Source organism: Vipera ursinii, assembly GCF_947247035.1.
Source record: "Vipera ursinii genome assembly, chromosome: 12".
NCBI lineage: Eukaryota > Metazoa > Chordata > Lepidosauria > Squamata > Viperidae > Vipera > Vipera ursinii.
Genome location: NC_139525.1, coordinates 18,825,967 through 18,849,717, shown reverse-complemented (window position 1 = coordinate 18,849,717; position 23,751 = coordinate 18,825,967). Strand labels below are relative to the sequence as shown.

General features: G+C 40.9%; 1 protein-coding gene across 4 annotated transcripts in view; it reads right to left on the bottom strand.

The window, feature by feature from the left end:
• The window catches only part of ATRX (ATRX chromatin remodeler), a 119,753-nt gene that overhangs the window by 27,676 nt on the left and 68,326 nt on the right, over positions 1-23,751 (bottom strand). For all 4 annotated transcript variants that reach the window (XM_083372297.1, XM_083372296.1, XM_083372298.1 and 1 more), the window contains 13 exons: positions 21,293-21,386; positions 20,458-20,560; positions 18,482-18,661; positions 11,994-12,132; positions 11,499-11,608; positions 10,257-10,403; positions 9,899-10,076; positions 4,404-4,541; positions 3,357-3,532; positions 2,230-2,347; positions 989-1,119; positions 730-818; positions 440-612 (listed from right to left, as the gene is read on the bottom strand). In XM_083372297.1, coding sequence (XP_083228423.1) covers positions 440-612; positions 730-818; positions 989-1,119; positions 2,230-2,347; positions 3,357-3,532; positions 4,404-4,541; positions 9,899-10,076; positions 10,257-10,403; positions 11,499-11,608; positions 11,994-12,132; positions 18,482-18,661; positions 20,458-20,560; positions 21,293-21,386 — 1,776 coding nt within the window. The remainder of the gene's footprint in view (positions 1-439; positions 613-729; positions 819-988; positions 1,120-2,229; positions 2,348-3,356; positions 3,533-4,403; positions 4,542-9,898; positions 10,077-10,256; positions 10,404-11,498; positions 11,609-11,993; positions 12,133-18,481; positions 18,662-20,457; positions 20,561-21,292; positions 21,387-23,751) is intronic.

The window sequence follows — 23,751 nt, the reverse complement described above, 5'->3', positions numbered from 1 at the left end:
AGAAAGATGTGTTTAAACATCCACGTAAACTGTATTACAAAAGGAAGCCAACTGCGTTCAAAGAATTATTAGCACTTGGTGCTTGCAGATGTTTCATTACCCATCTAGATGACTGTACTGTCTACAATAATATATGAGTTTCATTATTAATCCATTAAAGCAAAAACAAGATAAACTAAATGTCTGTTAGAGATTAGTGAAAATAAATTTGTATTTTTTCCCCATCCACAGACCCCCTGAAATCTAAGCCCAGCTCTCAAAGATCTGCAGTCCCCAGGTTAAGCACCCCTGCTAATAAACCTTCAGGGCCAGAAAAAGGAGCGGAAGCAGCACTGTGCACAAAACTATTACAACTGCATGGGCGATGGAGTGGTGGACTTAGTTGCCCTTGACTGCCCACTGCAAAAAGCCCTCCACAGCCATTAAACATCTTACTTACCTTCATCTGCCTTTACAATGACTGGAGGGTTGCTTACTGGCTCTTCTACAGCTCCTTCTCCACCTCCCCGAGATCTTGAATTCCAGACTTTAATCACTTCAACGTCATTGTCACTCCCACTTCCACTGGAGCTGCTGTCTTTCTTAGACTTCTTGCCCTTTGTTTTCTTCTTTCTAAAAATATATTTCAACATGAAAACTCTTCAGTCGCACTAATTTTATTCCCAACTGTTTTAACATGCAATCCATCAATAAATTGATTTACTATTTCAGAGGAATAATTCTACTTACTTAGTATATTCATCAGAGCTTAAGCTTACTGACGTTTCTTCAGAATCAGAAACTATGAAGTCATCAAGACTGTCTTCATCAAAATAGCCCTGAAAAATAAGGCCACATCCATCCTTTTTTCGAACTTTCAGAACACAAAGTAAAACAAAACAGAAAAAAAGTATGGAACCAGTTACCAAAAATTGAAACTCTCTAGAATTTGGCATGTCTCACTTCAGAGTTGCTATGAGACACACAAAGACAGAGAGATGTAGATTACCTTGTTTTCCTTGCTAATATAATCCAGCTGCAAACACCAAGGGTGAGTCCAAATTCTGCTTAGCATCTGGAAATCTTGGAAGAGTTTAGCTCCAGCTTTGCCTCTTCCACCTTCACTACTGTTGCTGACACCTGACAATGGAGTTCAATTACATACTTGAAATAAATTAACCAAACTGTAAATTTAGCAAAATCATCAGGAATTCACTCTCTTTTTCCTAGTCACTTATAAGAGAGGGTTCTCCCATTGGTGCAATACTGCTACCAGAAATCAGATGATTCAAGCAGCTGAATTAGTATTTTCTTAAAATTGCTAAAAAATCACCATTCATCTTGTTTTACAGCTTTGACAGTCTGTATTATTTATAGGTATATGTTATTTACATATGCAAGCAGCATTTTTAATTTATTTATTTATATGTTAGAAATCCCATTTTAAAAAGCAAATTCACAATATTTTCCCTCATAAGGCCTTAATAACTATTGCAAATCATATTTCAATATCTTTATACACAATACTAAAAACCGACAACTGCAAAAAGGTAACTTTTTAAGAGTGAAGTTCTCTCATTCAGCCTCAATGTCCCATAAAATTAAAATAGTCGAGGAAATTCAAAACCATTAAAATTTCCAAAATTTAAGTATATTTGAGAAGTTAATTTTTTATCTAATACTTATACTTAGTATACCTGTCATACAGGAATTTATCCAACCCCCTATTAAAGTCATGGAAGCCAGTATGGAAGCCAGCGCCCATCGCCATGTCTCACGGTAATGAACTGTATCGATCTGTGTGAGATGCTCCTTTTTGTCTCTTGCAATGTCTCCTCCCAATCAGCTTCACCGGATGGCCCGGGAATATTTGGAGAAAGGGAGGCGGCTTTCCTTTCTCTGTGCCACGCACGATTTCCATCCTCTCAAAAACCTTTTCCAAGATATGCCTCAGCCGTTTCTTGTAGGGAAGATGGTCAAGCTCTACAGCTGTTCTCTCTTCTAAACTTTTTCCAGCTCTGCTAGAGACTTTGTAAAAGTCTTTGCAGCAACCAACACTCTAGTTGCAAATGTACCACCAAGCGGGACAGGGAGATTCCCATTCTCCCTGAATACCAAGCCAACAAGATCACCTTCATCGAGGTAAAAAAAGTAATTAACTCCACAGTGCAGTTCAGCTTCGCCTATCCCATATGCAAATATCCTCTGGTTCTTTTTTTTAACTACAATTAAACAGTGAACTATCCTTACCTGTTAGGTGATCCAAGTAGTACTGGTACAGTTTACACTGAATGGGAGTCATTCTGACAGCTAAGACATACTCATATTTTGGTGGCAGGAACTTTGTTAATGCTGTATAATCTTTCCTCTACAATTAGATCAGAAAAAGAGAAGCTAGGATAGTGCTAAGGTGTCATTTGAACATCAAAATACCAACCCTGATTCAATAAACTTTATAACTTAAATTACAACTAAACTGCTAAGGAAAAAAAATACCGCTCTAAATAGTGAGATTGTTCAGTATTCACACACGGCTGTGCTCCTTCCCTGAGAGACCAGGGTGCACAGAAGTCTCTCCATACAGGGGAGTGACCCTGAGACAGATCTAGTGCTAAGGGGAAGTGGCTCTGGGGTTCCATAGGGACAAGTTTCAAAATGTTCACCTTTTTTATTTAATTAACTTGTGCTAGTGGCTATTTTAAACATAGCTTTCAGACACAAGCCAACTAGTCTGTTTCAAATGAACACTTGAAGATAAGACTGATCACAGTTTAAGCCGGTTAGGACCCACAACTAGACCCTCTCTTGCTCTGGAGAAGGAAAGGAAAGCTTAGAACCCCACCTCAGCCTGCTGAAATGCAACTGGAGTAATGCGCTTTACACTGCCTGTCTACAACTGACATATACAATTAAGTTATCACCATTTTTTGCCAACGATTTTTAAAAGGGGAGGGAAGGAGAAAGTAGAAACACAAATAAACAAGGAGAAAAAAATTAAAAGGTTAAGAGACTCCCATGTCATAGCTTGGGGTGAAATGTGGGTCACAAGTCTAAAAAGATTAAAAGTTCTGTCCCAAATTATCTTCCTTAGATATTATCCAGTAATTGCAGGCCACCCTGAGTGCCCGTGCCTGGTGGGGTTTACATTTTAAAATAAAAGAAAAATAATCAAATGGCTGTGGGCAAATCAAAGCTTTTAAAATATTTTCTTTCTTGTTAATCAGCAATAATGGATTGCTTGTTAAGAGAAAGGTACAACTTCAGTTGACAGGAGAGCAGCGAATCAAAAGACAAAAGTCTTTAAGTTTCATTTTCAGATTTAAGGAATTTTTAATTTTCACAATGGAGCAAAGTAGCACAAATCAAAATCCACACACCTGAACACATCCAGCTAGCATTTCATATAAGATATGTGCCCGCTTTTTCATCACCCTCACATCTACTAGAGTGGAATCAGCACACTGGCCATTCTGGATTGGATTTATAAATCGATTTCGGAACTCCTTAATTGATCCAAGTAAATTCTCCTTGATGAAATTAACCATGCAGTGATCTGAGGAAGGGAAAATTTAATTTTTAGTTCCTTTAATCAGAGTAATCTTGTTACAAGTCTTTAATAAAGATGGTCAAGTATATATTCATTGAGGCCTTCTCTAGTTGGGTGGCCTTGATCCAGAAAGGCAACTTATAAATATTTAAATAAAATAAAGAAATGTTTGGAAACAGGTTTGGGCTATTCTTTCTTTTAAAAGAAAGGGACCATTAATTCAAACTGGGGATTGGGCTAGTCAGTGCTTTGCACCCAATCTGTGCAATAATGTGCCAAGTGCATGAAGCACAGCCCTTTCCAGCATCCTGCAGTTCAGCATGCCATTTTCAGCCAGGCAAAGCCACCTGATGCCTTGCTATCCTGGATGCAGAGTTTTGACATGCAAGATACTCTCTTCCAGAAGAAGAAGCAGAGCTGGTGAACAACTGAGCCAGGTTTCTGACTGTTTTTTTTTTAATTTGAAAAAAAAACAACACTGATGCAAGACAGGACAGCTGCCATCGCTGAAGGCACAGGTTTGCAGTCCTAGCAGTCAAGAGACTAGGCCAATCCTTGTATGAGGTTTTTTTTTAACACAAACATATGAAACTTGTCATGCTACATTACATAAATTACAGGGAGGGAAAGAATTCAAGGAGAGCCCCAGCAAAAATATCTTTAATAAGTGTGGAAACAGTGTGTATAGATTTACAATAATAAATGCAGATGTTTGTTGAATAATCAAACTATGATTATATTTAAGGATCACAAGTGGGGAGAAAACCAAAGATGCATGGAGCATATTATTCCATATTAAGCAGAACTATTTTATTTTCATTTGAAATTGCAATCAGATATAAAGCATATGTTTGGCTCCCTCTTAAAATGTACTTACATTCTATGAGATTGTTTTGCAAAGGGGTTCCTGTAAGAATTATCCTTCTCCTGGATCTGATAGAATTCATAGCTTTAGAAACAGCAGAAGCTTCATTTTTTAGTATATGTCCTTCATCACAGATAACAAAATCTGGGCCTGAAATTACAGAAGTAACATCTCACAGATGTCTGTGAAGTATGGAACATTGCTTAAATGCCAAGTCATGAAGGAGCTAAGTGTATTAACTCCAAATAAGCATTTTCTGCCAAGGTTTATCTGACAATTTACTCTAAACTGGTATTCATAGCCTTACGCACAATATAAATACATGTGTACCCTGTGCTGCTGGCCTGCTCATAAATGCTGAGTGGGATCTTACAAAGGGTTTTCCGTGACAAAAAGTATTCTGTACATGGAGCATTTTTACTGGACCTACCCTTTTGGATGCTTTTTACATGGATTCTCTCAAAAGTAACCAGCCAGGGCTATGCCATTACTTTGGATTTACTTTGGAAGAGATGATTCAGGGAATACAAAGTAACAGAATTTCCACATCTGTTTGAAATGTATTAAAGTAATTACAGCACAGCACTTTTAGGAAAATGATGCAGCCACTTTAAAAAGCTGCAAACCGATGTTGAGTCTACATTCTTATAAGATCTTAAACCTCTTCCAGACTGAACACTTTTTTACCAATATAAGAGAATATGTGTAGCTCAAATGGCGTCCTTGGTGCTCTCTGAACTTGGTTGTTTTCTTGCAGACATTTCATTATCAAATTAGGTAACATCATCAAAGGTAGCTCTGCTGGGTAATGAAATGTGTACAATAAAACAACCAAGCTCAGAGAGCACCAAGAATCCTGCAATACTACTCTTTTACTTGTCATCAAGGACTATGCACTTTCTATATTTTAAAAACTAATTTAGTATTAGAAATGCAAAGTCATGGGGCACTAAACTATTCCCTAGAATTTAAGAACCCAAACAACTACTTGATTAGACATATGCAGGAAACAAATTATTTGATACATAACATATTCTTTTAATTCTTAAGAAAATGTCCCACCAAGAAAATACACACAGAGGTTTTCTCAAGTAATATTTTTCAACATTTTTTATAAACACAGATCATAGCACCATCTACTGGTAAACTGAAAATAAAGTTGAATATGAACATATGGAAACAACAGTCCATTACTGATTGACAGCAATGCACAAGAAAGTTATCAAGATGGCAACAATCACTATCAACTGGCCAGCTTTTCTCCCTTTTGGCTGATTAAAAGAAAATATATCTGGTATCTTCATAATCTCCTTTAAAGAAGAAGTTGGATAACAAACTTCACTTGATGTTTGAAAACGAACCATTAAAACAGGGGCCCCCAACCCCCAGCCCATGGATTGGCCCCAGTCCGTGGCATGCCAGCAACCAGGCAGCGGAAACAAGCGAAGCCCCAACGGCAGCATGTGAAAACAGGCCCCCTCCGAACCGCAGAAAAACCTCTCTCCATGGAACCGGTCCCTGGTGACCCAAAGGCTTGGAAGCCACTGCATTAAAGGGGAAAAGACTGCCTACTCAATAAGCATCCATCACACAAATAGGCCTTTAAGGGAATAATGTAAATACAGATAGTTCTCGTGTTATAATGGTATTTGGGACTGAAACCTCTATTCTTAACTGAGGTGGTTATAAAGCAGGATGTCATTTGACCGCCTCGTTTAGCAATGGCAATCATGGCAGTCCCAGCTGCAATTGCTGACTGAATCCCACAGGCCAAGTGAGGATCCACCCTGACCCAAGTCATTCCCAGCTTGGTCCCTCCCTTCCCTGATTTATTTATTTATTTATTTAAATTTATATACCGCCCTATTCCCGTAGGACTCAGGGCGGTTTACAGGGAAAATTAAAAATGAAAATACATCACATACAATTAAAAACGATTAAAACTAAAATTAAATTAATCCCTGAACTTAACCCCATTAATTAAATAATTAAAACCCCTCAGTCTGGGCCAGACAGCTCAAAAAACCAAGTTTTCAAGTCCCTACGAAATAAGCGAAGGTCGGTCCTAAGCTTTGGAAGCTGGTTCCAAAGGGCTGGCGCGCCCACAGAGAACGCCCTTCCCCTGGAAATAACCCGCCGGCATTCCTTAACCGGCGGTACCCTAAGAAGGCCCTCCCTGTGGGAGCGCACAGGACGATGGGAAGCTGATGCCAGCAGCAGGTGTTCCCTTAGATAATCCCTGAGCCTTGGTAAGGTAAGGGATTGCTTCTGCTTCAGTTCCCATCCCACCTACGTCTGCCCCCAAGCCCCATCTTGTGTTCCTCAACACACACACACACACACACACACACACACACAGGCTTTCGCTCTCTCCTGCCTGCTGCTGACCAAGTGCGCCTGGCCTGATGGCTGCTCCAAGCCTTTTTCCAGAGGGTGCTCATAACATTCTCCAAAAAGTGTGTCCCTTTCTTGCGATGCTTCGGAAAGCCTTTGGAAAGCTTCTGAGAACTTCTGAAGCATCCTGAGAACAACACGCGGAAGGTTTCAGAAGGCCTCAGAGGACTTCCCAAGGCTATCCGTGGCTGTGCAGAGTGGATAAAAGGGCAGAGATGGAGGGAGACAGGCAGGTGCAAGGACTCGAAATGCCCCTGCAGTCCTAAGTGTGGCTGAGCTGCCAAGTACCCAAATTTTGATCACATGATCGCAAGGAGACTGTTAACAGCCATAACGTCAGGGACCATTAAGTACCATTTGCTCAGTTGTGTCACCATAACTTTGAATGCTTGATGAACAAATGGTCATTAAGTAAGAACTACCTGACTAAAAGATAAAGCCATCAAATGTCCACAAGCATGACTTCTCAGAAAACAGACTGCTGAAAAAAGCACAAAAAGAAACAAGGAATGAGTCTTATAGAAAAAGTTCACAGTAGGTGATCTGAAGACACTCTCTACCAGTTGTTTTCAATGTAACTGGGTGGACTTCATATTACATTAATTTAATTTTTTTCTTCCTGGCTACATTCTGAAGCACAACCTCTGCCAGGTGCTACTCCAAGGGGAAAGCATGGTTCTCAGCCCAGAAAAGGCTGTGCAGGTCTGGAAGGACAGATTACAATTGGGGTGTTTCATCGTCTCCATATTGCAAATTGGAAGGGAGGGGAAATTGCTTGGAATGCCACTTGTCTACAGCCCATAAGGGTTTGATGGGAGTTTTCATTTTCTTACTCCCAAATTTCACAGAATTCTTGCTCAAGTGTTCCAATGGACATGCAGGTTGACTTCAACTGACTGCTTATGCTTATGCAGTCCTGCCTTTATTCTCTGCAGCCTCTACAAATTCAGTTGGGCAGTTGCAACTACATCTACGGAAGCTAGACGTAATTGACTATACAGTCCAGACTTGTCAATCACGCACAGAAAAACAACACATCTTCTCTTCAAGAAGTCATAGTTGGACCTAATTATTTTGGATAATTTCCATTTTATCCCCCACTCTTCCCTTGTTAGGGAAGCTTGTTGAGATAGTGGTACGCAAACAACTTCAGAGGCCGTGTCAGATTATCTAGACCTATTCAGTCAGGCTTTATAGAGAGCTACAGTATCAAGACAGCATCGGTCATATGTCCACCCTGATCCTCTGGGGTCTCTTTATGGCATTCAATACCATTAACTGTTATACTATCCTTCCAGGCCAGCTTTGTGGGTTTAGAATGGGGGCTCCATTTTGCAGTGCTTCTCCTGCCTTTATGACCAGTATCAATCAGTGTTGGGGGGAGAGATTCAGCTGTATGCCCCTTACATAGGCGAGGTGAGAGATCCAAGTCCTGAGCACCATCTATAAAAGGTGGTGCCTCAGGACTTGGATCTCTCACCTCTCCTATTAAACATCTACACGAAACTGCTGGGTAAGGTCATTTAGTGGCATGGAGTCTAGTGTCAAAGGTACACTAATGAGACTCAATTGTGCATCTCTCTCCAATGCCAGGCAGATGATCCTGTTCAGTGCTTACCCAGTGCCTGGAAACTCTAAGGACCTGGATAAGGAGGAGCTGGCTGCCACTCAAGCCTAGCAGGATGGAGTGGTTGGGGGTTTTTGCCTCCCAGGTCAGGAGACATTATCCTGGACTTGCAGCTCTTGCTGGAAAAGCAAATAGCAGATGTGGCTGGGGTGGGATGGGGCTTTGCACAAATTCACCTTGCATCAGTTGTGCCCATTTCTGGACTGGAGCCCTTGCTTACACTCACTCACACCTTAAGTCATTTTCTGATTAGATTAGGCAACATGCTCTATGGGAAGCCACCTTAGAAGACCATTTGGAAGCGGCAACTGGTCCACAATGCAGTAGGGAGTGCAGTTCTGGGCACTTTGCAGTTCACTTGTATTATATTCTTGTTTCATGACCTGCACTAGCTTCCAACTATCTTTAAAGCACTACCTGGCACAAGGTATCTGCGGGATCATCTCTCCTTGAGGCTATTTGCCCAACCCACTAGGTTCCATCAAATGCTGTCAAATAGTGGTATCTCAGGTGTGCTTTCTCAGTAGCAACCCTGGCCCTTTGGAATAGCCCCCTCCCCACATCAGAGAACTAGAGAAGCCCTACTTTTTTAGCCTTCTGGAAAACTGACTGTTCCCTCAAACACTGAGCTAAGATGAGGTTGATTCGGGGGTCAGTAATATAGATGGTTCCGATGGTTGACAGGAAGGCTATGGTGTGTTTTTATGTTGTTTTTACTGGCTGCTGTAAGCCACCTAGAATTGGTGTGTGAGATAAGAGGCCGTGTAAGTTCTTTAAATAAAACAAATAAAAAGTCAGTACAAGTGCCATGCCATTTCATTAAGCCAGATGCTACAAAAACAGAGAATGCAAACTTTTTTCTGCACGCTTTATTCAATTACCTGGATTTTTATTTCTCTTGTGATGTATCAAATGCTTTCCGATACCCTATTGTTTATCAAAAATTAAAATAGAAATTTGGAGAATACCACTCATCTTTAGACCACACAGGGAATTACAATAGTTTGGAAGCTCCAAAATGTTTTTTTCAGGCTGGCTTTCAGAATTTCTCTTCTGAACTTTGCTAAAACAATTAACTAAAGCTTCTGACTTACAGCAACTACCAAACACTTTTCTTTCTTTTCATTTCATTTTTTTTCGGGGGGGGGGGCTTTTTTTGGAGACAGCATATACCACATAACTAATCGTCTGGATTTTTAAAAATGTAAATCTGCACCTTGTGTCTTGAGAAATCCGACAGAATTCCAAAGCATGTCCAGTTTTACCATTCACCAACCAAGTTATCTCTCCTTTTCCTACAGAAAGGTTACTTTCTGGTTACTGCTGTTACTTTCTCCAGTTTGAAAAGTGATAATGCCTTAACCTGCATTCTTCTACACATTGCTTGGTACACAGAATGTGATATCTACCTACTCAAGAACATCTTCTTCTCTACATGACTTGCTTACTTGTCACAGAAGGAATGATCTGCAGTGTTCTGGCTTACCAGGATCAACCAATGCTTTGTTAAATATTTCTTTCAGTTTTCTGCTCTTCACATTCCTCCCTTGTGCAAGGTTGCGATACATTTCATAGCCTATGATCATGACACCTCCTTCATCCTGCCACCTTTGCAACATATAGCTCCTCTCTTGAGGGCGTTTCACTGTTGCTAGTTCAGAGACCTTGGGAAAGCAAGCAAATAAATGATTTTTATTTTTTTAAGTCAACATTTGTTTGTTATGTGCTTTCAATATATAAATATGGATTACATACTGAAAGCCAAGAATTTCATAATTCTAAAGATCAATTTACTATTCCTGAATGCAGATACACTCCACCTATCCATATTACACATTAAATACCTCAAGTTTCTCATCATCTTCTAGGCCTTCTTGCCATTTTTCAAATTCATTCATCCAGTTGAGGGCTGTATTCAATGGACACACAACAAGAGCAGTTCTGAAATCCAGTTTGTCGCAAAGCAAAACAGTATGAAGGAAACTAACTACCTTCAAAAGAAAGGCAAGAAAATCAGCATTAGAACAAAACTGCACCTAGAAAAAGCTTTTTTAAAAAACAAAAAAAATGGGAAACGGAACATGAATGATTTTTGTAAACACAAAAAAGAATATTTTGATGTACTTAGTGTGAGTTAACTACTTTCTTCTTACATTAATTTGCTGTATATTTACTATAGTTGCTAACCAAAATAACAAACTGTTTTTGTCCTCTTTCCATTTTTCTTGATCTTAGGTAACCCCTTTTTAGCTACCATAAGTTGTATGTAGCACACTAACTCAAAATACAGTTTTAGTATAGGAATGAACAAGGAAGATCTGGTTCCTAATGAAGTTACTAAGAAAGGGAACATATGTTTGTTATGCACACACACAGAGTATGTATGTATATTTGCTATATATATCAGGCAACTGCCTAGACAATACCCTGCAGTTTTCTTGGCCAAATTGTTCTGAAGCGGATTGCCATTGCCTGCTCCTTAGGGCTGAAACAGTGACTGGCCCAGCTTGGTGACTAAAGCAGGACTAGAGTTTACAGTCTCCTGGCTCCTAGTCTCAAGCCTTAATCATGGTATTAAACTAGACCTCTTTTTGTGTCTATTATCTGCTATTACTCTCCTTCTATGATTACAAACACCTCTTTGCACATGTGTCCCTTCCGCATGATTTCAAGTCAGAAAGGATCTGATGCAGAAGGAATGAATTTCAAAGGTAGTTGAAGTCAACCTTGGGTTATAATAGACAGATGTTCTGACCAGCACTATGGAGTCAAATGTTCAAATTCAAGCCCATCCAGAGTCAACTCAGTGACCTGACGTGTCATTCTTTCAACTTATCTCACAGGGTTCTTTTGAGAACTGAATTCCAGTCCTACAGATGAAGCAGCTGAATTCCTGAAGAAAGTGTAGTCAAGGTGCCTAAGCTATTCACTCTTCTCTCCAGGGATTATATATAACAGCAGTCGGAATATGCATTAAGTAACTTGGAAAAGTTTCACAAGTTTTCACAAGACATGGTCACGTATCTTTTACTGGAAGAAGCTGGAGGGAGCAAAGCCCATCCTAACCAACAGATTCTCAAACATACCTGCAAGGTCTTTCCCAGACCCATACAATGAGCCAGAATGCATCCTGAGCCAGAAGATTTCTTGGTTTTTCTCAGAGATTCACAACAGCAATCCCACATAAACTGAACACCTAGAAGCAATGTTTTTAAAAAGATCCTTTACAATTTAACAGTGGACAATTAAGCACTTATTTTTGGCTCTGAAGTGCAATAGCTATTACAGAACACCGTACCCGATAGGAGACAATATTCCTAGCTCAGGGTTGAACTGTGGGATCCTTGGTGCTCTCTGAGCTTGGTTTTCTTGCAGACGTTTCATTGCCAAATGAGGTAACATAATCCGTCTCTGATGGTGTTATCTAGTTTAGTAATGAAACATCTGCAAGAAAACCACCAAGCTCAAAGAGCACCAAGGATCACACAGAACACTCTAATGTGGCTCTAACCCGATCAATTCAATACATAAATCTCCTGAATCTAGCATTTTAAAATACAAAAATTATCATGTCATCTTACCATCTACTTGATGAGGTTTAAGTTTTGTCACTATGTTTCGGTGAACTTGCACTAATGGTTCTTTGGTTTCTTCATCTTCATCTAAAACCAGCTTAGTTGTAATTGGACATTTCAAAGGTGTATCTTCTAGTTCTATTACCTGCAAAGATTTTTTGGGATGTGTGCATTTAATTCAAGAGACTTAACATTCAAGCTACACAAGGCACGTATACACTAAGTGCTACAACCAAACAAGGGTCTTTTTTCAGATCCCATTTAAGTTGGAGAAAAACTATGAAGCAATTCAATGGGACTTATTTATTTATTTATTTATTATTTATTTATTTATTATTGGGACTTATATGCCGCCCTATCTCCCGAAGGACTCAGGGCGGCTAACAACAATAAAATACAATGATAGAAAAGTTTAAAAAGAAATTAAATTAATAGCCCCAATAGAATAAGTTAAAATTAAAGTTAAAAATTAAAAAACATTTTAAAATCCCTGTCAGTCCAGGTCAGCCTGATGGAAAAGAAGTGTTTTGAGGCCGCGGCGAAAGGACCGGAGATCCGGGGCCATCCGGAGCTCAAGGGGAAGTTGGTTCCATAGGGCTGGCGCTCCCACAGAGAAGGCCCTCCCCCTGGGGGTCGCCAGCCGACATTGTCTAGCCGACGGCACCCTGAGGAGGCCCTCTCTGTGTGAGCGTACTGGGCGATGGGAGATCGTTCCTGGCAGCAGATGGTCCTGCAAGTATCCCGGGCCTAAGCCATGTAGGGCTTTAAAGGTAAGTACCAGCACCTTAAATCTCACCCGGAGGACAACCGGTAACCAATGCAGCTCACACAGGAGGGGTGTAATATGGGAGTATCGGGATGCTCCCATCACTACCCGCGCGGCCGCATTCTGCACCAGCTGAAGCCTCCGGGTGGTCTTTAAGGGCAGCCCCATGTAGAGAGCATTGCAGTAATCTATACAGGAGGTAACGAGTGTGTGAGTGACCGTACGTAGGGCATCTCGGTCCAGATAGGGGCACAACTGGCGCACCAGGTGAACCTGGGCAAATGCCCCCCTGGCCACGACTCCAATATGATCTTCAAAACTGAGTCGTGAAATCAGGAGGACACCTAAATTGCGCGCCCTATCAACGGGAGGTAACACCTCTCATCCCATAACCAAAGATGGTCTCAGCCCGTCCGGAAGCGTGATGAAAAAAACACAGCCGGAACGAGAGCTGAGTCCACAGAAACGTGTTTATTGCGAAGCAAACAGCCAAAAAATGATCCCAAAGAAAATGGTCAGCGTTGGCTGCTACCCACAACCAACGCTGCTAAATACCCTCCCAACGCCAACGCCCAACCCCAGCCTACACCCGGCCACTCCCTGGTTTAACCCCACCCTACACCCAGCCACTCCCCGATTTCACCCCACCCTTCCCTGACAATGTCTTCTGCCTCGGCCCCTGCCTCCCGACGCTTGCCGCCCGCCAGGTGAGCTTCCATCAGACCCCGGGACCACCACCTCGCGCCCCGTCACCTCCCTTCACCATGCCCATCTCCCACCCGTGCATGGCCCCCACGAAGCCCCAGTCCTTGGCCCCCTCTTCATCTCCCATGGACCCTGGTGCCGCCACGTCTCCAGCCATGCTGGCGGGGCCGTTGGACGTAGCCCCCAGCAACGCGCTCCGAAACCACCTCCCAGCCAGTCTGTCACTGCCGTGTTCCCCAGTCCACACCGCGTCCAGGCTCGTTGCGGCACGGACGGGCCTGGCACCAAACGAAGACGCTACGGGGCTGGCTGGCACCGGGCGGGGCCCGGCAGAGTCGTCCTGCGCATGCGCGCGCCGGCCAGCTGACGGAGAAGCTTCGTGGCCGCTCCGGACAGTTGAAGGTGGCAGCCGATGTGCGGAAGGCGTGCTTGCGACTCGTCGAGGTGGGTCCGTGCCTGTAATGAGCAGGGAGGGTGGGGGTGGCTCCCGTAGCGAGGGAGGCACGTCCGCGGTGTGACGGGTGCGGCCTGTGCGCCGTGCTGCAAAGAGAGGCCCCGCTGAATTTCGCGCCTGTGGGTCGCGACAGATGGAACCTCTTGGACTAAACGAGATGCCGGTACGTAAAGCCACTCAGTCTTGGCCGGGTTGAGCCGGAGCCTGTACTTCCCCATCCAAATCTGTACCACTTCCAGGCAACGGGACATCACGTCGAGGGAATCACTGGGTTGGTTCGGGGTGGAGATGAAAAGGTGGGTATCATCAGCATATTGATGATACCTCACCCCGAAACCACGGATGATCTCACCCAGCGGCTTCATATAGATGTTGAACAGGAGGGGCGAGAGTACCAACCCCTGAGGCACCCCACAACTAAGGGGCCTAGGGCCTGACCTCTGCCCCCCTGCCAACACCGTCTGCGAACGGCCCGAGAGGTAGGAGGAGAACCACCGTAAAACGGTGCCTCCCACTCCCAACCCCTCAAGACGTCGCAGCAAGATACAATGGTCAACGGTATAAAAAGCCGCTGATCTAATAGGACCAGGACAGAGGAATAACTCCTATCTCGGGCCCGCCAGAGATCATCCACCAGCGTGACCAATGCCGTCTCTGTGCTGTACCCGGGCCTGAAACCTAACTGGTACGGATCCATATACTCAGTTTCCTCCAGGACCAAAGGGAGCTGCCGTGCCACCACGCTCTCAACAACCTTCGCAAGAAAGCGAAGGTTGGAGACAGGACAAAAGTTATTTAAAATAGCTGGATCCAAGGCAGGTTTCTTGAGGAGGGGCCTTACCACCGCCTCTTTCAAGGTGGCAGGAAAGCACCCCTCACTCAAGGAAGCATTGATAACTGCTAGGAGCCAGCCTCACGTAACCTCCCGAGCCGCATAAACCAGCCAGGAGGGACACGGGTCCAACAAACATGTGGCGGCACTTAATTTCCCCATGATCCTATCCACTTCATCCGGAGTCATAGGGTCAAATTCTTCCCAAATGTTCTCGGCCAAACCCATCGCTTCCCCCTCGTCAGACACTGCCCAGTCAGAGTTCAGACCAGCCCGAATCTGAGTGATTTTATCCACCAGATACTCACTAAATTCCTCGGCCCGTCCCCGCAAGGGGTCCTCTCCCGTCCCTTGATTTAAAAGGGAACGGGTCACCCTAAACAGGGCAGCCGGGCGGTTATCTGAGGATGCAATGAGGGTGGTGAAGTAAGCACGCTTCACCACCTCCATTGCCACAAGATCTGGAAAAGGATCTTAACTTTGTTCGGTCAGACTCGGACCGACTGGATCTCCAAATGCTCTCTAGGCCCCTTCTCCGGCGCTTCATCTCCCGCAGGTCCACGGAAAACCAAGGAGCGAGCAGGGATCTGCGCCAGGTCAGAGGCCGCAAAGGCACAACACGGTCGAGAGCCTCCGAAGCAGCCCATTGCCAGGCGTCAACTAAGGTCTCGACCGTGCTGTGGGAAAGGGAGGTAGGAATCAATCCAAGCGCCGTCTGGAACCTATCTGGGTCCATCAGGAGCCTGGGGCGGAACCACCTGGTCGGTTCCGCCTCCCAGCAGCGGGGGGTGGCATGACGGAGGCCCAACCGCAGGAGATAATGGCCTGTCCATGAAAGGGTTTGAGATGTTGGGGTAACATTAAGACCATTAAGCCACTGCCCAGAGATAAAAATAAGTTCGGGCGTGTTTTCCCCCTCGTGAGTCGGACCCTGAATAATCTGGGTCAGGTCCATGGCCATCATGGAAGCCATGAACTCTTGGGCCACCCCCGACACACCGCCCAGGGAAGGCAGATTAAAATCTCTCAGAACCATAAGTCTGGGAAACTCAACCGCCAACCCCGAGAGAGCGTTGAGTAGCCCGGGCAGAGCCGTTGCAACGCAGCTGGGAGAGAGGTACGTAAGCAACAGGCCCAACTGACCACCAGGGCCCCACCTTAAGAGGAGGGACTCACATCCGCCTATCTGAGGGGCAGTGGCCTCTCACGGAGGGCCTCCCTAATAACGACCGCCACCCCACCCCACCGCCCCTACCCTGAGCTTGAGGCTGATGCAGCACACGGAAACCTGGAGGGCATAAATCAATCAGAGGGACCCCTCCCTCCGAGCCCAACCAAGTTTCCGTAATGCATGCCATTGCTACCAGACAAGATCTCTCCCTTTTAAATTAACAGTGGGGATTGCATTGTACTTTCTGCATACTTCAAGGTGCTAAACACATTTATGACAAATATTTTTAAGTCCATGACCATACGATGATTTAAGATAGAAAAAAAAAACATTTTTTCTTTATTTGCCAAAAATTTGATAGGCCAGAATAAAGTATGTGCCTTAGAAAACTATAACAAAATATGCTTGATTAGTGGGCAAATCACAGACGAAATCTTATGTGCATTTATCTGTCCTTATTGGACGTTTAGAAATCTATTTGTTAATTATTTGTTTTTGTTTTTTTGAGAATTTCACTTTAATGTGTGCCAGTGTGGCCACAGTAAAAAATGACAAAGGTTATCTTATTTTTTTACTAGCTTCAAACTGAAGTGCTATAGAATGTTGCAGATACAATTCTGAGAACATATGGAATATTATTAACTTTAGAAGGATATTGCTGAACCCAAATAGCAGACAGCATCATGCCCAATGCATAGCACTTAGCCTGGGTTGACACAGGGTGTGCCATGGCTCTGGGGAGGGGGGGGGACTTATTCAGCACAATGAGGTAAACAAAGCCTCATGTTCCAGAAGTTCTCAAGGGACTGTTCTGGAGGCGGTGTGTGGAATTATAAAATTCTAGAAATTCTAAGAAAAGGGCAAAAGCTCAGAAAGAAAATTAAGAACTAACTGTCCAAATGATAAAAGAAGAAAACGTATTCTTTGTATTCTGGCACTTTATTTTACCTGTTTTCAATAAAGATTCCTCTGTGGAACTGCTGCTCCCAAACAATGGGTTAAATATTTTGGTGCTTTATTTAGTGATAATAGAATAGAGTATCTTTATTGTTATTGTGTAACTGACAACGAAATTAAGTAATGCTGTCAACATAGGATATTTGCTTTGAAAAACATTTGTTCCTGAATCTCTTAACATTTTCATCTCAAAAATAAAGGCTGCTTGGGGGCTATCCAGTACTGGTGAACTTCAGTATTCACAACTGGCACATATTTATGATGTAGCACATTTGTGAAATTCACAGCTGGCTTCCAATAAGCAAAGTCAATGGAGAAGCTGGCAGTAAAATTGCAAGTCATGGTCATGTGGTATCTCACTTAACGACCACAGGTGATTCACTTGACAACTGCAGCAGAACCAACATTGTAAGTCTGATATTTCACTTAATATACACAATGCTTAGCAACAAAGTTGCCAGTCCCAATTAAGGTTGCTACCTGTAGTAAATATGCTAGCATGTTATCAGTCTGACCAAGAAGTCTAATGTGCATTGCCACCTTTTATAGTTTTTCTCATACTAGCAGAATGGATGCTTCAAATTACAGGTAATCCTTATTTAGTGATGACAATTAGGACCAGCAACTCAGTCATAAAGTGGTGATTGTTAACTGAAACCGGGACTTTGCTTATGATCTTATTTCAGCTTTCTTTGAACTACAGACCTATGAAAGTCGTAAATGCAAGGATTTGTGGTGAAGTTCCTTTCTTTTTCATCACTGCTGTAGCTGTGAAAGATCCCTAAAGGAGGACTTCCTGTAGTTCGAAATTTTTGCTAATTTGGTGATTTTTATCAACTTCTACTATTATCATTATCTGATTCTTATATTAGTTCTTAAAATTCTACACTGTCACCTGATTAGTTCTTAAAAGCAGCATATGAGCATATCTATTTCAATCTAATATAGTCTTTCTTCAAATGTGACAACTTTAAGATGTGTGAACTTCAACTCCCAGAATTCTCCAGTCAACCGTGCTGGCTGGGGAGTTCTCATAACACTGATGTAATGTAACTTTTAAAAATTATCTTTGACAAAATAAAAGATAAAAAAAGAATAATATAATGTAAACCTCATGTAACCAAATGGTATAAAAAGGCTTTAAAAGCTTTTAAGCTCAGGGTAATTATTTACATGCTTTCAGCTAAATCCAGCCACAGCTTTCTGAAGTGTGGGCCTTGCCTTTCATTCCAACCACAATAGTCACGACAATTTACTGCTGTTAAAACTACACTAAGGAAAGCAAAAAATTAGTATTAAATATGAAAGGCAGGGCAAGAGTCCCAAATGAATATATCTGGTAAGAGAAAATCAGGGTTCTGCATATATGTCTTATATGTCAATTTAACAAAAGCAATTCTATTTTCAAACACTTTTGCAAAGAAAAGAAAAGAAAGAAAAGAATCATGTTCAAGAAAAATGCTTTCAAAAGTAAAATTACATAAACAAAGCACTGACTATTAGATATATGTCTATTAAAATTCTCTTTTAGCAATTTTAGAGTTTTACTTTTCCTCAAAATACTTGTTTAAAAATCCTGGTAATATCCCAATTTAAAAAATATAAATACTTCTCTGAGCTTCTCTCTTTCACGCTCCCTTTCCGCAATTCGTTTTCTTCTCTCCTCTTCTTCTTTCAATGCATTTTGCGTTTCTGTTCTGAGTTTATCGTCTTTAATAATCTTCCTTATTTTTTTCCTCCCTTTTCCAGGAGATTTAGAATCATCATTATCGTCATCTTCAGTATTACTCTGTAAAAATTCAAGAAAGATATATTCTCAACATGATTTCAAATAAAACACAAAACACTCTTTCAACAAGCTTAACAATTGATTGTTATTGCCTTTTATTGTTTAATAACTCCTAATACAAATACTGGCTAACCAAACTGCACAATGCAACTTTTCTAGGCAGGGCGTATAGGTTATCACTTGCACTGAGATAGTACAGTAAGCATTTCCCATGTGTATAAATTAGTCTCAAGGACTAATTTCTATTTCCTTTCCATTATATCTCAACTGGATTTGAGATTTCCTATATTTCCAAAGCCCTTTACTGTATTATAAATCACACAGGAGGCAAAGTACAAGAACAATAGGTGCAAGTTTTTGAATTTTATTTTAAAAATGCCATGACTGTCACACAATGAAGTGAGATTTGGTGTGATTTTGGAATGATTTGTCCAATCCAAAGTAAACCTATTGAGAATGAGTATGCTAACATCAGAGAATAGGATGTAACAGTTGTTTTGTATGATATAAAAGCTTACTCGGAGTTTAGTACTATTTAGGACTGTTTCATATTTAAACAGCAAACACAGAACCTCAACACTGGAAGGGGCCATTTAGCCATTGTGTCCAAATTTAAGCATTCCTGACTGATACATTGTTCAGTTGCCCCTTGAGTATATCTAGTGAAGGGAAGCCCATCTTAACTTTTTTTTTAAAAAAAACACAATCAGGGAGTTTTTCCCTTAGACAAACTTATTAAAAACTAAGTCCCTTTATTCTATCAGGACATAGCATATAAGCGTTGCTTGAGTAGGGTCCGTAATATTGTCTGGGATGCTACACACCCTCTTCATGACCTGTTTTCTTTGTTACCTTCTGGGAGGAGGCTTCGTCGTATCCAAAGCAGAACATCCAGATTCAGTCAGTTTTGTGAACTCTAAAGCTTTTGCCTTCTGTTATGTATTCAAGATGGACAGTGATTATATTTATATGTTGCTTATATGTAAGGGTATAAGTCTATATACGTATGTTGTATATGGTATGTTTAAATGTGTGTTATGTATGTGTACACTTTGAGAGCAAGCAGTAAAAAAATGACAATAAAGGTTATCTATCTATCTATCTATCTATCTATCTATCTATCTATCTATCTATCTATCTATCTATCATATGCATTCTGGGCTGACAAAGATGAGGCCTTGGTCTCCTTTTAAAGAATGCAATCATCTCCCTATCACTCATTTTTCTCAAAACTAAGCTTCTAACTACTCTTTCTCAGGGGTCTTAATTTATACTTCCCTGATCAATCTTGTTATTCTTCTCTAAATCTATTCCAGTTTTGTGAATAGAATTGGTCATAATACTTGAGTTAGAATTAAACTAGAACATCTATTCTTATGTTGGAATGGTATGTGGGAATGACCTTGGAAATAGTCCCACAGCTAGGGGAACACCCTGGCAATCTAGCCCATAGAAGGATATGGGTATGGGAAACATCTCAGACTGTAAGTAAAAGTGATGTAGTAAAGATTTACTGAGCATTAAATGTGATGGGGACGAAATGTATTTTCAGATTTGCAAGATTCTATTAATATAAGCTTACAATGAAGTATATTTAGTTTATCTGGGCATGCTTCCTGTCTGCACTATCTTGCAAGGCTGACAGTTGCCATATCAAAGTTGTTTGGAAAGTTTCTTTAGTTTCAGAAACATTTTATTGTAGTTGGGAAGGTATCTGTAACAGATTTTTAAAATCATGGAGATTTGGAGACAAAAACAAAACAAAAACAAAAAAGGCTGGCCTAACCAGGCAATACCTTGTTTTCGCTAGATGAATCTTCCTGGACTTTTATACGTCGCCTTTTCTTCTTCTGTTTATAACTCCTCTGATTTTCTTCTAATTCTGCTTTCTTGGCGGATCTAAAAAATGAAGGCGTACTGTTCTAAAAAAAATTATTCTTAGCCAACTGTACTGACCATTTTTTTTTCTTATTTTCCTCCAAGATTATATATACATTATTCCTAATCAAGTCAATCTAAACTATTTAAGAAAATGTGGGTGCAGTTTTTCCCTCTTTATGATCCACTTAACTCTTGTTTCTTCTGTATTGATATTTCAGAATGAAGGAATGCAGTTGGGGGATTTTCACATTGGGTTGAGTTACTCTTTAATGGTGGTTTACTGCTTGATTGGCTGATCTGCATAACTAGCATAAAGCATGATTTACAAACCATATTGTGACACCCCAAGCCAAAAACAAAACAAACCATACTGGTTCCATGCTTTCTGCAATATGTGAAACCAGGAAAAACCACAGAAGTATCCCAGATGCTTATCTTTTTTAATAAAAGAAAAAAACAAAAATGCCTGGATTCTAGGAAACCGGATTTGTAGAAAAAACGTGATAATTCCAAAGCATTCCAGATAGTAAACAGATTTTTTGTTTCTTTCTCTTCAAAAAGCAGTATTATAAATCTGAATTTGGTGTTCAGGTTTTAATGGCTAGAGCAAGTTAAAAAAAACTTGAAATTTCTGGGTTGGGAATTGCTTTGTAATTTTATCTTTACTGATCTCGGCAGAGGTCTTTCTTCAAAATTATTAACACTAACAAAATATGACCTAGGACTTCCATTAAAAAAAAACAACGCTACCTCGTTCTAGGACGTTGATCATCTTCAGATTCACTCACTTCTTCGCTAATTCCAGATTCATTGGCTTCTGAATTACCCGAATCCTCACTGCTGACTTTAAGATTAAATAATTAAAAAAGTATCAAGAAATTGTACATTTTCAGTTAGCACAATTAAATAGAAACCCAATGTAACAGCAAGATAGCAAGAAACTATGAAATGAATGAAAACTATCTCCTGTTATCATGTAAGAAATGCAAACCTGTCATAAAAAACTGCCTAGTAAAACAAATCCTATTTAAATAATTATATTATTTGTAAATTTGATTTGCAATAATTATGTGCCATCAAGTTGTTGTTGACTTTTAGCCAACCACACAGATTTTCTTCAAGATGATCTGTCCCTAACTTGGTCTCTCAGGTCTTAAAAAAGTAATGAGCAATAAACATGTAGTAAAACAATATAAGTGAAAAACTAGGCAAAAACTGATATACAATTGTGATTTGCATAATGATTTGAATGTAAAATTTCTAGGTTTGAAAACTAATCTAATCCAGCTCAGTGTTGCAACTGTTTGATTAATCCCAGAAGCATTCTGAATCCAATATTTCTCATTTAAATACTTCTAGAGTTTTTAGAAGAGCAGTGCGATGCTTCTGGTAAAGCAGGAGAGCTCATTTCAAGTTTGACACAGAAACTAAAATGTTTGCATCTGAAATGAATTGCAGTTTTGGTATACAATGTTGTCTGAGAACTATTATTAATGAGTGCTAATATTAATACTTTTTCAAAATATATGAATAAAATGAAAGATTGGTAATTTTTTATGAAGATTTGTTTCCATTTTAGCCATCCAACAATGGATTCTATCTTCCAACTCTTCCAAAGTGAAAAGTCCCAACATTTTAAATCTCTTTTCTAATATTAAAGTCTTAGTAGCACCTGTCTCCAATTCTGTCCCAAGGGCTAAGATAAGGCTATTCTGAAACTGAGGATCCCAACAGAAGGAGAGAAAAGTGACTATCTAATCAGGAGTACAAGAGAGCTGCTGTCTTAAGACAAAAGAAACTCATCCTTAGGACGTGCTCTTGGATGCTTATTCACACAAGGATAACAATATAGGTGGAGAGACATGGGAGCCAACAATCAGAGAGAGTCTGGTACTATCTTTGCAGACTGGCAAATCTTACAACAAAGCATTAGCTTTTGTGAGTTGCATCAGATGTAAGCTGTTGTGCATGAAAGCTTGTCTGTTAATCTGTAAGGACAAGAACAACAAATCTTTTTGGTATTGTAGAGAGGCACCTAATGAAGTTGGGTAATCAAACTGAATGGTTGGAAATAATTAGCCTGATTCCCACGTGGCAAGAAAAATCTGCAGTAATACATTTCTTCCAAATGCCTTCTCAGACACATTTAAAAACAACTTAGAATCAAGATCACGTAAAGTACTAATGCCACTTTACAATGCCTTGGTAAGGCCACACTTGGAATACTGCATCCAGTTTTGGTCACCATGATGTAAAAAAGATGTTGAGAGAAGAACAACAAAGATGATCGGGGGACTGGAGGCTAAAACATATAGGGAACGGTTGCTGGAATTGGGGATGTGTAGTTTAACGAAGAGAAGGGTGAGGGGTGACATGATAGCAGTGTTCCAATAAGTCAGGGGCTGCCACAAAGAAGAGGGAGTCAAGCTATTCTCCAAAGCACCTGAAAGCAGGACAAGAAGCAATGGATGGAAACTGGTCAAGGAGAGAAGCAACCTAGAACTAAGGAGAAACTTCCTGACAGTTAGAACAATTAACCAGTGGAACAACCTGCCTCCAGAAGCTCTGAATGCTCCAACACTGGAGGTTTTTAAGAAGAGACTGGACAGCCATTTGCCTGAAATGGTATAGGGTTTCCTGCCTGAGCAGGGGATTGGACTAGATGACCTCCAAGGACCCTTCCAACTATTATTATTATTATTATTATTATTGTTATTGTTATTGTTATTGTTATTGTTATTATTACTTATAATGTGCTCTCTACTGTCTTGGCTTATTAAAAGGGCTAAAAAGAAAAAAAGAATACAACCTTTTATTCTAATAAAAAATAATTAACTAACTTTAGAGATAAAAGGGAAAAGTTGATGATATATTTGATCAGGTATGATCAAATCCTGCCTGAGCAGGGGGTTGGACTAGATCACCTCCAAGGTCCCTTCCAACTTTACGATTATGTTTATGATTATGGAGAAAGCCAGATTCTGCAACATTCTATCTCTGTACCCAACCTCATTACTCTGGCAGTTTTCAAATTCTAGACTCTAGTTTGAAAGATTCCTCCTGCTTTAAAAGATGAACTTCTATAAAACTATTAGCCCACCTCCAGAACAGCCAAATTGGCACAGTCCTTAGGAGAAACTGAACATTCTGGACTTCTTCAGAATATTTTGTTCCTGGAATATTTTTTGCTCACAGGTAGATAAAAGAGA